The 13,750-nt window shown below is 43.8% G+C and overlaps 1 protein-coding gene across 5 annotated transcripts in view; it reads left to right on the forward strand.

The window, feature by feature from the left end:
- MTMR3 (myotubularin related protein 3) overlaps positions 1-13,750 on the forward strand; it is a 120,260-nt gene that overhangs the window by 43,118 nt on the left and 63,392 nt on the right. For all 5 annotated transcript variants that reach the window (XR_016306643.1, XM_089655459.1, XM_089655461.1 and 2 more), the window contains exons 2-4: positions 6,177-6,244; positions 12,977-13,057; positions 13,141-13,230. Coding sequence is in view for 4 of the 5 variants with exons in the window: in XM_089655459.1 (XP_089511585.1) it covers positions 13,055-13,057; positions 13,141-13,230 (93 nt within the window). In the remaining variant the exon portion in view is untranslated. The remainder of the gene's footprint in view (positions 1-6,176; positions 6,245-12,976; positions 13,058-13,140; positions 13,231-13,750) is intronic.

Genomic DNA, 13,750 nt, shown 5'->3' on the forward strand with positions numbered 1-13,750 from the left:
TAAACAACTGTGTGGGTGGAATAAGGATTTTCTTCTCTCATCCTCTGAACCTTCCTGCAGTTTCTGTTCAGGTAATGGGTTTTTATGATCGTCATTTTAAAACTCATAAAACAAGAGGCAGGTGTGCACTTTTTCAAGCCTGACGGTGCAGGATGGAATCTTGTAAATTATATTGTCTAGAAGATATGTAGCCTCTGATGATTGTAATGATCATATTTCAGATGTAGATAGCAAAGCCAGCTGTGTGCATGAAAAGCTGGTGGCATAAGCTGTAAATTATTATTCAATTTAAAAAATATGGGAAAAGAGCTATAAATAAAATACAAGACAGTATTACTTAGCCACTACAACAAAGATGGTGTGTGTGGTGTGTTTCCCCCCCCCCCCAATAACAAATGCCACTTGCTCTGTGCAATGGTTTTGCTTAGAACAGCCCTGGTTCCCGCCTCTTGGGTCTCCTTCTGGTGCTCCTGGCCCCTCCCCGTACTTAGTGCCCTCAGAGCAAGCTGTTTTCTCTTGGGGCACTTGTGTGTGTGTGTGTGTGTGTGTGTGTGTGTGTGTGTGTGTGTGCTGGCCGCAGAGCCACTCTGTCTATTAGAGGGGGAGTAGCACACAGGAAGGTAAAAGGCCTTCTGCCTTTTACAACCAACTTTAAGCATGTGATTCAGAACAGACAGAATATCAAGGTACATAAAGTGGAGCGCTGGTCTGGCTCCTAGAGTTAGTTGTGGCAATGTTTGGCCCTCCTTTCAGTTACTAGAGGATTGTGTGCAAAAGAAGTGAATGCTTTTGTGCCAATGCTGATCAGAGCTCTCGCTGCCTTTTGTGAGCAGAGAACGATGACGGTCAGTCACTGATGTCTGCTCTTCAGCCTGCTGTCAGCTGAAAATGTGACCCTAAGCTAAAACCATTTTGGCTGTACTTCTCCTTTTTAATAAAGGATGGGGATGTGTCAGTGCATGGCACAGTCTTTCAAAAATTTCTGAAACCTTGTGCAATAGATCAGTATATTAGAAGGCTTTCTTAAAGTTGAACTCCAGGTAACTGTATGTGGTGGTGTTTTTTTGTTTTCCCCCTGCAGTGGGGCTCTGCCTGCACTGCACAGGTTAACGTGTGTGTGTGCGCGTGTGTGCGTGCGTGTGTGTGTGTGTCTCTTTTCTAGGGTAGAGGAGAGCAGCGGAGATATACTTGATTAATCAGGGTTTTACATGAGAATGTGTCCTGGTTCACATTGCCACTTTTAGGCTGCAGGATTCCTAGGATTTTTAACATTAACCTCTTCCTACCAGCTTTCTCCTGATTAGCACAGATCATGGGCTGTAAACAGAGCTGACATAGTCACTGGCATCTGTGTATTCCCCTGCAAGCACTCAGACATGGCAACCCTAAAGGCAAGCGAGGAGGGATCGCAGCCAGACCCATACCAGGATAAGTATCCACAAGAGGCACCTTCAGTGGTCCAGCCACGGCTGCCATATCCCCATCAAATTTCAGTGGGCAATTCCTTTTAATATATGTCAATTTGTACATAGACTCCTGGGAAAAACGGTCAATGTTCTTCCTATGTAAAGGGGGGAGGATGCATTCGAGTGAAGTATAATTTCTTAATGGCGTAGTAGAATAAGAATTCAATAGCTTAGTGTACAGGGGCCTTTGCTCATCATCCCGAATTCCAAGCAATGGTAAGACTGGCAAGGCTGGTGAGGTCCACTTTAGGTGGTGGTTCACAAGCTCAAATACCGCCACTACCAGACAATCCCAAAACATATAGTAGTAAGTGCCCTCAAACCTGTGACATCAAGGACAATCCGGGGACCTCGGGATATCTCCTATGCAACTTTTGTGGCGTAGAATACAGTCTGTGGAGGAATTTTGTTTCTATCAATTTATCCATAGAAGAGATCACCAATATCGAGCTACCCTCAAAACAGTCTTCCCAATCCTCCTTTTATCTAGGGAAGGAATATCTACATTCCATGCCTCCCAGTGGGCCTCCATTTTGGGGGAATCCATACAGAGTAAAATTAAAGGGAGGGGAGAGAGTGGTTTGGAGAGGGATTCCTGGGCCGGGAGATCTTCAATAGGGTCAGTAGTCAAATGAAGGGGGCACTGGTAACAGAGCTCTAACTGCATGTCGCAGCTGGAAGTACCTGAAGTACATCCATCTAGGGAGTCTAAATTTGTGCTGTAGGTCTCTAAAGGAGATTAGGGATCTCAAGGCAAAGATGTTTTGTAGAGTTTAATACCGAATCGGGTCTAAAAGTGGAGGTCAGGCAGCAGTCTAAAGTGAGGGAGCATGGGATTCTCCATGTTGGTTGATATGGGGACCAGTACCCTGGCTGTAAGAACAGTTTCATAGCAGTAGTCCAGACCCTAAGATTAGTCATCCTAGTAAGGTGTGGCAGGTTGGTATAAGCCTTTGGACCTCTATAAACCAGGTTGCCCAACTCCTGAAATGAGCCCAGGAGAACCGCCTCAAGATCAATTGCAGCATTAGACTGAGAACGAGCCACCACCCGACCGACACCAACACGGCTGCCCAGTGGTAAGTATGAAAATTGGTCAATGCCAGGCCACCCTCAGCGCTCCAGGAGCTGGAGTGTGGGCTAAGCCAGTTGAGGTGACACAACCCCCCCCCCCCCCCCCCCCCACCATAAGGTGCCTACTTAAGATGATTTGCAGTTTTAGTGCCTCTCCAACCACCTTACCTGCAAATTAACATGACTAGAGGCCATATTGGTATACACTGTTATGGTGCAGCAAATCTTATGCAACAGGTCTCGTTTGGAAGGCCGTACCACCACCAAACACAATTCATTTGAGTGAATAGGGCTGTGCTGGAACCATATTCCCGTTCAAAATCTCCATTTTTCCTGCAAAAAAAAAAGGCATTAAGGAGGTGGCAGTATTGCCTGCTGAATGCCTGACTGTTCTGTTCTACAGTCTTCTGAAAAGTGAGACTGTGCAACTAATGTAAATAAGCCCTTAGTGTCCATATAACCACTGGATGTCCGTTTGCAGTTCTGTCGTTTTTAACAAAAACAAAGTGTTGTAGCAAATACCTGCCTTATTTTCCCAAACTAGTATGGCAATTAAAACTTCTACTGTAGCTGTATAAGGCTTCGTTCATACGGTGGCAGTCTCCATCTCTCCTGCAAAACTTCACAAGTGTGTAATTCTCTTGCAGTGTAGTGCTGTGGGCTCTCAATGGTATCACAGGCAGCCTCCGAGCTGCCTGTTAAATGTCTCTGAAAAGTAACTGCAGATTGCTTTTTAGAGGGACATTAAACACCACTACTTGTCTAAACTAGCCCTTACTTGGGTCTTTCAGTTTCCATTTATTAACCAGTGATATTCCTGTGTCCATACAAAAAATTTCCCTACAAATGTCAATCCTGAATAAGCCTTCACCAAACTAATTTGTTGTAAGTGGTCAGCTAGTGCGCAATCCATTATGAAGTATGAATAAGACTAAAGAAGGTGGCTTTAATACACAGTACGTTAGTAGTCTGTTAGAGTGAGGAAGGGATGGAACCCTGCACGTTTGCCCTCTTTGTCCCCATTGGGAATAATTGCTTCTCACATCTTGTCCTGAAAACACAACAGAAAGATCAGAAGCTGACCTTTTGTCATTTTTCACCTGAAATAATGTCCCCGTTGGGAAAATTTCCCCCTCCTGTTGTTTTTCACCAGGACAGACCGTAAATCTCCTTAGTGTGGTCACCAACATCAAAATCTAATAGACACTCTCTTCCTTATCTATTATGCCTAAAACAAGAAACCATCTTTTTGATTTAGTGCCAGTTAAATTGAGTAGCTTTTTGAAATTTCGCTTTTTAACTCCTTTTGCCTACTTGCCTTCCAAGCGATATCTGTGGCCATATAATAATTTCTGCACGAGCAGGTCGGGAAAGACCTCCTTATTGTGCTACGGGGACTGTTTGTTTATTATTTTATTTATTTTTTGTTCATGCCTTGTTAGTTGCATGCTGAGGAAGAGGTATAACCACTTACATTATTCAATTTATGTAATTTTCACCTGTAATGCAGGAGTTACAGAAATATGAACACTGTAATTTTTCATAGGTTAACGCAGTCCTTTTTCAATACAGCTTGTGTTTTAAAAAAGACATGATATGTCTTGTGAATCCTTTGACAGGCTATCAATTTAGCAAGATTAATGTATCCCTGTCACATAGTTAATCACATTTCTAGAACAACTGTTTCCATTTTGTGCTGTTGGGCAATCACTCGTGTGTAAAACTGAGCAATCTGGAACTACTTTTCCTTGGCCAAGAGGAAACCGGTATGTGTAATAGCATTTGCTAGACTACATTGAAATCTAATTCTTAACCACCACCACATGCCTCATCCAGACGAAGTTTTAGAGCAAATATGCCTTTTAGTTGGGTCTCAAGATGGGATGAAGCCAACTCTTCTACCTACGCTATCAAAATTCACTCAGACGCAACTCCCTCCTCCATAGGCTTGCCTCTACACAGGCTACTTCCCCTGCAGTCTATTGTGAATGCTGCTGCCAGACTCATCTACCTTCGTGTCTGCTACCCCTTTCTGGCAATCCCACCACTGGCTTTCTACTACCCAGCTAAAAAATTGAAATCCTAACAACATCATACAAAGCCATTTACAAATCTGCCCCAAGTACATCGCCAATCTTGTCTCAATAGATCACCCAAACAGCCTTCTCCTATCGCTCCATTGTCTCTTCCTACCATGCTTATCCTCAGAACCTCTCCTGAGCCTCTCTCATCCTCCTGGATCTCTCTATACCCCTATCCGTCCAGCTGTCTCCTACTGTCCATTTATAGGTGATCCCTGAAAACTCTTCTCTTCAGGGAAGCCTATCCTGCCTTTGTCTAACAACTGAATCTTTTGATTCTCCCATCAGCTCATCTCTCGGCTATTACCTTTGTTCCACTTGCCCTTCTCTATTAGATTGTGAGCTCTTGAGAGCAGGGCCCTCCTAACCCTCATGTATTTAACTGTACTGTCTCCCTTTATAATGTAAGCTGCTGCACAAACTGTTGGCGCTATATAAATCCTGTATAAAAATATTGGGCTATGTCGCTGAGCTGTTCTGCGTACAGGACGGACCTGTGGCAGTGAAACTGGTGAAGCGGGTTAATTGGATCTGCTTATTTTGTATTGTGTGTGTTTTTTGTTTGTCGGTTTTTTTGTGTGGGGGTTTGTGTTTTTTTTTTTTTTTTTTTTTTTTTTTCAGAACTATAAATATATTACATGTTCCTGGTCTGGTAAACTGTATATTAGCAGATTTGGTTTTGGAAGTAAGTTAAAGTTTAATTTATAAGGAAACTACAACTCTTTTAAAATTTAGTTTGGAGTCAGCTTATCACGTTTACAAGTTTTCAAAACATTTTTTACTTTTACAAAACTTGAAGGGTTTTCTAAACGCATAGCACAGCAGTAGTTTTTTTTCTAATGTGAATATCTCTCTAAGTGAAACTGCATAGCATGTGTTTAAAAAAAAAAATTAAAAGATTTTTTTCTTTTTGGTTTCTAAACTAGAAGGTAAAAATGTTGATTGCAAAGCTGCTGCACAATGAGTGTACTAGGAGGGCATATGTATTCCATAATATATGTGAGCTGTACTACTGAACTTCCACTCCATTATTACTCCATTGCTGAAGCTGAACGTTGTAAAGGGCTAAGATCTCCACATCGAACAATGCTGATTGGCCCAGTGCTGTTGCCAGCTCCTCGATATTTGGTTTTCTCTTCCTGACCTGAAGGTGTTCTTGGCAGATTTGGTATGCTGGGGAGGGTTAGGGGATTAAGTGAACTTGTGTCTCAAAATGGGCTAAGCACCAGGTTTGCTTTAAGCCTTGGTCCTTCCTGAAGTTATGCCTTCTGCCATTCAGCTGCCAAATGCTAGATCAAAGGAATAAAATACCAACAATGGCTCTATCAAACGAGCTATACATTATAAAATTATGTTGAAATTGCAGATCCCCTTTTGGTGTGGCAGTGTTTCTATTAAGACCTTAATAATAGCGAGAAGAAAAACTATCTATGGCAATCATTGATGTATCAGTTTATAATACTGTAAGGAAAAAGCAGGGAGTCAAAATATTGTACATAGTCCAGTATGTAATGAGTGTTTTGAAGGTCTGTAACAAAATGTTTGTTTTTTCCAGATCTGGCAAAACATAAGATGTATTGAAGAATAATCACACTTTCCCATCAGGGACATTCACTCATACAGGTAAGATCAGCAGTTAGAAGGCATCAGAGGTTGATAGCATGTGTTTGCACATTCTGAATGCTTAAAGTACCCTTTTCGGCTTAAATTAAAATGTTTCTAAACCCACAACAGAAAAAATCAGTCTGTATATGCAGTAAAGCATGCTTGTTATACTCACTGTGGAACCTAAGGGGTTAATCCTCTGCATTGTGCAAAAAAGCTGTTTTGATCCTTTCTCCTCTGCCCCTCCTATTGTTGAAATGACCACCTGATACAGACTGAACCCATGGTCACATGCACATGCTTTGTGTATTGCTAGTGGTTTTTTTTTTTTTTTTTTTTTTTTCTTGGGAGGGTGCATGTGATCAGCACAGGGCCAATCAGCACTGTTCAGAGGGTCAGAGGTTTTTAGCAGTTTCTATTTACTAAAATAATTGTATTTCCATGTTGTGTGTACTGTGGGAGATCAGATATAGTGAATTCAGGATCCTGGGTTTAGTAACACTTTTTAACTTTAATCATACAGTAGAGGACACCTTTCACACGTTCAGATGACTGGACACTAGCAAAGCGTTTTAGGATGGGCAGCACCTCCCCTATAACCCTGCCATACTCAGTGACACCTTGGTTATTTGCTAGTGTCCTAAGATGATGGGCCTCTTCTCCCTTACAGAGAAATCTCTCTTGGATTCAATGGTTTATTACAGGGATATTGAATTAAAATTCGGAGGTCCGGTCATTAAAACTTTCATCCAGTAGGGGTCTGTCATGTTTGGGCTATGACTCGTTTTTTTCATATCACAGCCCCTCCCCTTTGCATCACAGCCCTCTTCACATCACAGTCCCCTTTTTTATACTACAGAACCCCCTTTTACATTACATAACCCCCTCTTTATATCACAGTACCGCCATTTACAATGCAGCCCCTTCTTTGCATTACAGCGCCTGCTTTGTCACAGCCCCACTTTGCATCCAAGTCCCCTCCCCCATTTTGTCACAGCACCTCTTTTACTTAAATGTCCTCTGACCCCACTTCACATCACAGCCCCCCTTCTTACATCACAGACCCCCACCCTTTACATCAGTGTCCTCAGTCCCCACCTCACATCAGAGTCCCCTCCCCTTCACATCAGTGTCCTCTGTCACCCCTACACATCACAGCCCCCCTTCCCTGCATCCTGGTCCCCTCTACAGCCCCCTCCTTGCTTGCACCCGTGTTCCCTTCCCCCTTACCTTCACTCTTCCAGTCCTTCCAGTCCCATTTGCAACTCCCCTTTCTTGCACCCCACCCCAGTCTACTTCACAGCCCCCCTTTTTTTGTATACTGGTCCTCTTCACAGCCCCCCTTCTTTCCTTGCAGCCCAGTCCCCTTAATATGACTCCCCCCCCCCCCCCCCCCCCCCTCCCTTTTACATTACCCTCTGCCAATCAAAACCCTCTTCTAATAGATCCTACCTTACATAGCAGGTAGAAGGCGGAAAGCAGGGCATGTCAGAACAGAGGATGGAACATGTGGGGCATGCTTTTCATGTTAATAGGCAGGTGATTGGTTGCTAGGAACGCCGATCAACCAGTCACTTGGTTTTTTAACTTGAAAAACTGGGTAGCATGTCCTACCCTCTGTCTGGACATGCCATGCTTTCTATCTGTTGTAAAGATGAATGTGGCAGCGGCATGATGGAGGGGGATGCGGTAAAGAGGACATCAGCCGGCAGAGTACTTCAGGCTGCTAAGTGGCGGAGCCATGGTCCATATAGGGTTGTCATTCATTCCATTTACGGACCGCGCTCCGCCATTTTGTGATGCCTGGTTTATTATATTCTCCAAAGTCAACTTCTTTACTGTCTTCTAATACAGTATAAGAAACCATACTCCATAGACCCTGGGTTATAGGTTTGTACCTTCCGAACCTAAGTTGAGCTCTTCCTTTCGGCAGAAGACTTGTGCCATAAAGCCCCAAAGTCCTCTTCCCAATGAAATGGTGCCATCGCTTCTAAGAGTGGGGGTGGCATTTGTTATAGTCAGCCTCTGGGTCACAAACATCCTAAACCTGTGGGTTCAATTGGTTATTTCAGAGGGGTACAAAATAGTTTAAAACTCTACACCCTTTATTATCTCAAATCAACCATGAGCAACCATGTCTTTGTGTATATTTGACCATCTTTGAGCAGACTGATTGCGCAATGTCCTGAACCATCCCTTCTCCCAGGGAGTAGTTGTATTAGTACATCCACAAAACAAGTTCAAAGGTTTTTACTCAAACCTGTTCACAGTAACAAAATCCAACACTGGATATCCTCTGATCAGAGAGTATTCACGAGTGTTATTAGCACCTCTTCTAGCTCCTCTCAGAACTCAGGACATCCAGGTCCCAGGTTATCTAGACAAACCTTCTCCTGAAGGGCACCTCTCCCTCCAGTTATCTGCAAACATCCACAGGATAATACAGATGTTCCAGGCCTTTGGTTGGGTGATCAATTTGTACTCTGAAACCTTCTCTCCATGTGGAATACTTGGGTCTGGCTCTGGACACATTGCAAGCAAAGGTTTTACTTCCAGAAAAGAAAATACTCTGAGCCCACACTTAAGAATTAGGATCAAAGAGACATCCCAAAAAGTAATTCCTAATGTAGCCTCCTTTTGGGGCTGTACTATTCATTTAGTTGTATTCAGGACCTCTCCAACAAAACATTTTTTGAATTGGAACAAGCATACTCCTTCTCTTGATCTTCCCTTTGCACCTTTCCAGCCAAGCAAGGATTGCGTAACTTGGTGGGTCTCCATCCCCAAGTTTTAAAATGGGGGGGGGGGGGGGGGGGGGAAATCCTTTCTTCCCTATAACTGGAAATTGATAACAATAGATGAGCCTTTTAGGCAAGGGAAGAGTGGAGCTCAGAGGAATAAACACTGGACCCCCCTTTGCAAGGACACCATTGAGGGTGCTGCCAGATAGTCACACTGCTGCGGCCTATATCATCCACAAATGGGGGGACAAGGAGTCTTGCAGCCGAGGGAAGCAAACCAGGTAACCAAGACTGGAAACTCGCCAGTAATCTCTGCAGTCTACATCCCAGGAGTGGACAACTTGAAAGCAGACTCTGCTTCCCCTGCCTGGTCCAGGGAGTAATGGGTCCTTCACCCAGACGCATTCAACCGAAGTCAGAAATGGGGGACTCCTCATGTAGGCATCCTGCTTCAACAGAATACTAGAACCAAGGATCTTCTAGCACTAGCCCCTGCTGCCCTGATAATCTCCTGGTCTCAGTTCAGGCTACTCTGTGCCTTTTCTCCACTGCTAATTCTACCTTCTTTTCCCAACCATATAGAGCAAGAGAAGACTGTGGTGATTCTAATTGCACCAAACTGGCCCAGATCGACCTGGTACATAGACATACTTAGACTTTTGAGAGGCTGACCCCTGGCTTCTTCCCAGCAGGCCAGACCTGCTTTCTTAGGACCCCCTATTCCATCCTACTTCTCAGCCACTGGTTTTAATGTTTTTGAATGTTATTCCTACCTTGAATAAAGCAAGAAAAGCCACTTGCAGAAAGGAAAAAAAATCTACGATTGTACCTAGAAATCCTTCTTTGCCTGGTGTGAACACAGGCACCTTAATCCCAGAGTATTCTGTCTCTCACATTCTGGCCTTCTATATTAAGATTTGGGCCTTAAGCCCTCTGAAAGAACAGGCCTCAGCCTTATCCATTCTTTTTTTCAAAAGCTCTGGCTTCCCATTGTCCTTTTGAAAACTTTCACTTAAAGTTAATCTTGTGTTGGTCTCCCATTATAACCCCCTTTGTTGTCTTGGACTATCAGTGTGGTTCTCTTTGCCCTGCAGAAACCAACCTTTGAATCCCTCTAGATGGCCTGTCATGCAAAGTGACTTTTTTGGTAGCTTCATATCCTTCAGGTGTTTCTCTTATAGAGGGCCATTCCTCATTCTTTACAAGGGTAGTCTTGAGTCCAAGGCCATCCTTTCTTCTAAGGTGGTTATCGCACATCCACCCAACCTCAATTAAGACAGTCTTACCATCCCTATATCCTGCTCCAAAGCGTCAAAAGCAAATTCTCTCTTCATTCCCAGGGTGTAGTCAGAGCCATTAGTCTACCTCAATTCAACTACTTCCATAAGGAAGACCTTCCCATTTCAATCTTTCACAGGGCCTCACAAAGAACACCCTGCTGCAGTCACCATTGATCACCAGAGCTTACATTGTATGGTTGAACTGGATGTACTTTTGTCTTTTTTTTTTTTTTTCAGCCAGACTAACAATGTAACTATGTAAAGGACAAGTCTCCTCCTGCGCTCTTTCCATCAGATCATTGGGAGTTTCCTGGGCTTTCTGGCACTAGGCCTCTGTAGCTCAACTTTGTAAAGCTGCCACCTGGTCCCCTGTTATACCTTTTTTCAAAGTTTTAGCAGGTGGATGTCCAAACCTCTGCAGTTGCTGCTTTCAGCTACAAGGTTTTATCAGTGACTCTCTGAAGTAGGGTCTGTTAAGCCTTATTGTTGGACCTGTTGGCACAGTTCTGTTTGCTTAGTTGCCCACTCTTCTCATTCATTGCTTGGCGATGTCCCAGGGCCTATGAATACTTTGCTTTCTGTACTGTATGATTAGGATAAGAGTAACTTTGACTTGCATGTAAATTCAATATCTTGAAGTACAGTACAGGCCACATGCCACACTCCCAACTTTTGGTTACTTTGCATTGCTTGCTACAGAACGGAGGACTTATGGAGTAGGGTATAGTTATATTGGATGCACCCAGTGGGTGTGTCTACAGAAGCTTGCCAGTGTCCAGTCACCTAAAGGTACAAGCCTATAACTTGGGGCCTATGAATACTTTTGCCTGCTGTTTCCTGTACTGTACTCACAAGATATGGAATGTTTGGTAAGTTAGAACTTCCTTCCCTTTCGCTCCGTCTTCCTTACCTTTCTTTTGCTCCCTCCCCCTTCCTTACCTTTCTTTTGCTCCCCCCCCCTTCCTTACCTTTCTTTTGCTCCCCCCCCTTCCTTACCTTTCTTTTGCTCCCCCCCCCTTCCTTACCTTTCTTTTGCTCCCCCCCCCCTTCCTTACCTTTCTTTTGCTCCCCCCCCCCCTTCCTTACCTTTCTTTTGCTCCCCCCCCCCCTTCCTTACCTTTCTTTTGCTCCCCCCCCCCCCTTCCTTACCTTTCTTTTGCTCCCCCCCCCCTTCCTTACCTTTCTTTTGCCCCCCCCCCCTTCCTTACCTTTCTTTTGCTCCCCCCCCCCTTCCTTACCTTTCTTTTGCCCCCCCCCTTCTTTCCCTTTCTTTCGCTCCCCCCCCCCTTCCTTCCCTTTAGCTCCCTTCCTTCCCTTTCGCTCCCCCCCTTCCTTCCCTTTTGCTCCCCCCCTTCCTTCCCTTTAGCTCCCTTCCTTCCCTTTCGCTCCCCCCCCCCCCTTCCTTCCCTTTCGCTCCCCCCCCCCTTCCTTCCCTTTCGCTCCCCCCCCCCCCTTCCTTCCCTTTCGCTCCCCCCCCCCCTTCCTTCCCTTTCGCTCCCCCCCCCCCCCCCTTCCTTCCCTTTCGCTCCCCCCCCCCCCCTTCCTTCCCTTTCGCTCCCCCCCCCCTTCCTTCCCTTTTAGTTCTCTTTCCTCCTTCCTCCTCCTCCCTCCCCCCCCCCCCCCCCCACACAGTTTGCTGTGTCATCCAGAACCAATGCAGGCTAAAGCTCTATCCTGCAAAGGAGAAGCCATATCTGAAGATGATCCAAAAATGCCACCGCCCTCCCTGGGCCAGTGGTCATTTAAAGTGGTCTAGTGGAAAACTGTTCTATGGGAGCTGTGTCCTCTGGAATAAAGGAGAAGGGACCACCCGGTTTGTAATGAACGCTCAAGTTCAAAAGCCTGCATCTCTGATGGTATGGTGGTTCATTAGTACATATGGAATGGGCAGCTTGCATATCTGGAACGGGCACCATCCATGCTGAAAGATGCTGTATATCCAGGTTTTAGAGCAGCATATACTCTCATCCAGACAATGTCTTTTTCAGGGAAGGCCTTGCATTTTTCACCAACAATGCTAAAACCGTGTACTGCATCTATGACAACAGCATTGCTTTGCAGTAGAAGAGTCTGGGTGCTTAACTGGCCTGCCTGCAGGACAAACCTTTAACCAATTGAAAATATTTGGTGCATCTTGAAACAAAAAATACAACAAAGGAGAACGAGGACTGTTGAGCAGTTAGACTCCTATATTAGGCAAGAATGGGACAACATTCCTCTCAAAACTCTAGCAACAGGTCTCCTCATTCCCAGGTGTTTACAGAGTGTTATTAAAAAGTGGGGATGCTGCACTGTGGTAAACCTGGCCCTGTCCCAACATTTTGTGATGAGTTGCTGCCATCAATTTCAAAATTTACCTTTTTTTTTTTTTTTTTTTTTTCTTAAAATGGTACATTTTCTCAGTTTTAAACATTTGATTTGTTCAATATTGTGAATAAGATGGGTTTGAGATTTGCAAATCTTTGCATTCTGTTATGTCATCAGCTTACACTCTAAATTGAGTCATTTTATTGCTTAGTATTTTTCTCTTATTGACACTTTTTAGTCCCATTTGCTGGAAAGCCAAATAGTCTGGGATATTTTTATTCCCATTTGTTATGACTGTTTGTTTATTTTTCTTTTGGTTTATTTGTTGTAGCACCTACGTGAAAAGTTATATTTCTGAAGAGTATGTCAAGAATTTTGCTCTGAAATAAAGAAATTACTTTGGGAATTTTTTTGTGTTTTAGGAGTATCTGATTTTGTGGAGAGGCCTCAAAGAAGAGCAGTCTTCCACTGTTGCCTTCTGCAACTGTTCTGGATAAAACATGGTGAGATAATGACTAGAGCACACAACTGTTAGTCTTCATGTGTAGTGCTTAATTGCTTATCGCTTTTTTTTTTTTTTTCTTAGGATGATGAAAGTCAGAATAGCTTAGAGTGTATTCAAGCCAATCAGATTTTCCCTCGTAAGCAGCTGATCCGTGAAGATGAAAACCTTCAGGTGAGCCTGTTACAGTGTGTGTGTGTGTGTGTGTGTGTATGTGTGTGTGTATATATATATATATATATATATATATATATATATATATTATACATAATATAAGAAGTGTTAATGTCAGGTTTCTGTGATGTAAAAAAATGAGTCCACGATAAACCATTTCAGAACTTTTTATCACCTTTTTTAATGTGATCTATAAACTGTACAACTCAATTGAAAAACAAACCAAAATTTTTTAGGGGGGAGTAAACATAAAAAAAACCTAAAATGTGGTTGCATAAGTGTGCACACCCTCTTATAACTGGGGATGTAGCTATGTTCAGCATTTAAAATCATGTTAAATAGGAGTCAGTACGCACCTGCCATCATCTTTAAAGTGTCTGATTTGGGTGGGTGGCGTGGCCAGCTTTGCATGCAGTAGTTCGTGTGCTCTGCATGCTGTAAATTATCCTGTTTTGGCACCTCGCTCTCTGGCTACAATGGCATCTTGGGTCCCCAGGGTGTGTTCCGACTTCCCTGCTGT

This window comes from Staurois parvus, unplaced genomic scaffold (genome assembly GCF_062004578.1).
Source record: "Staurois parvus isolate SC_StPar_1 unplaced genomic scaffold, SC_StPar_1.0 ptg000840l, whole genome shotgun sequence".
NCBI lineage: Eukaryota > Metazoa > Chordata > Amphibia > Anura > Ranidae > Staurois > Staurois parvus.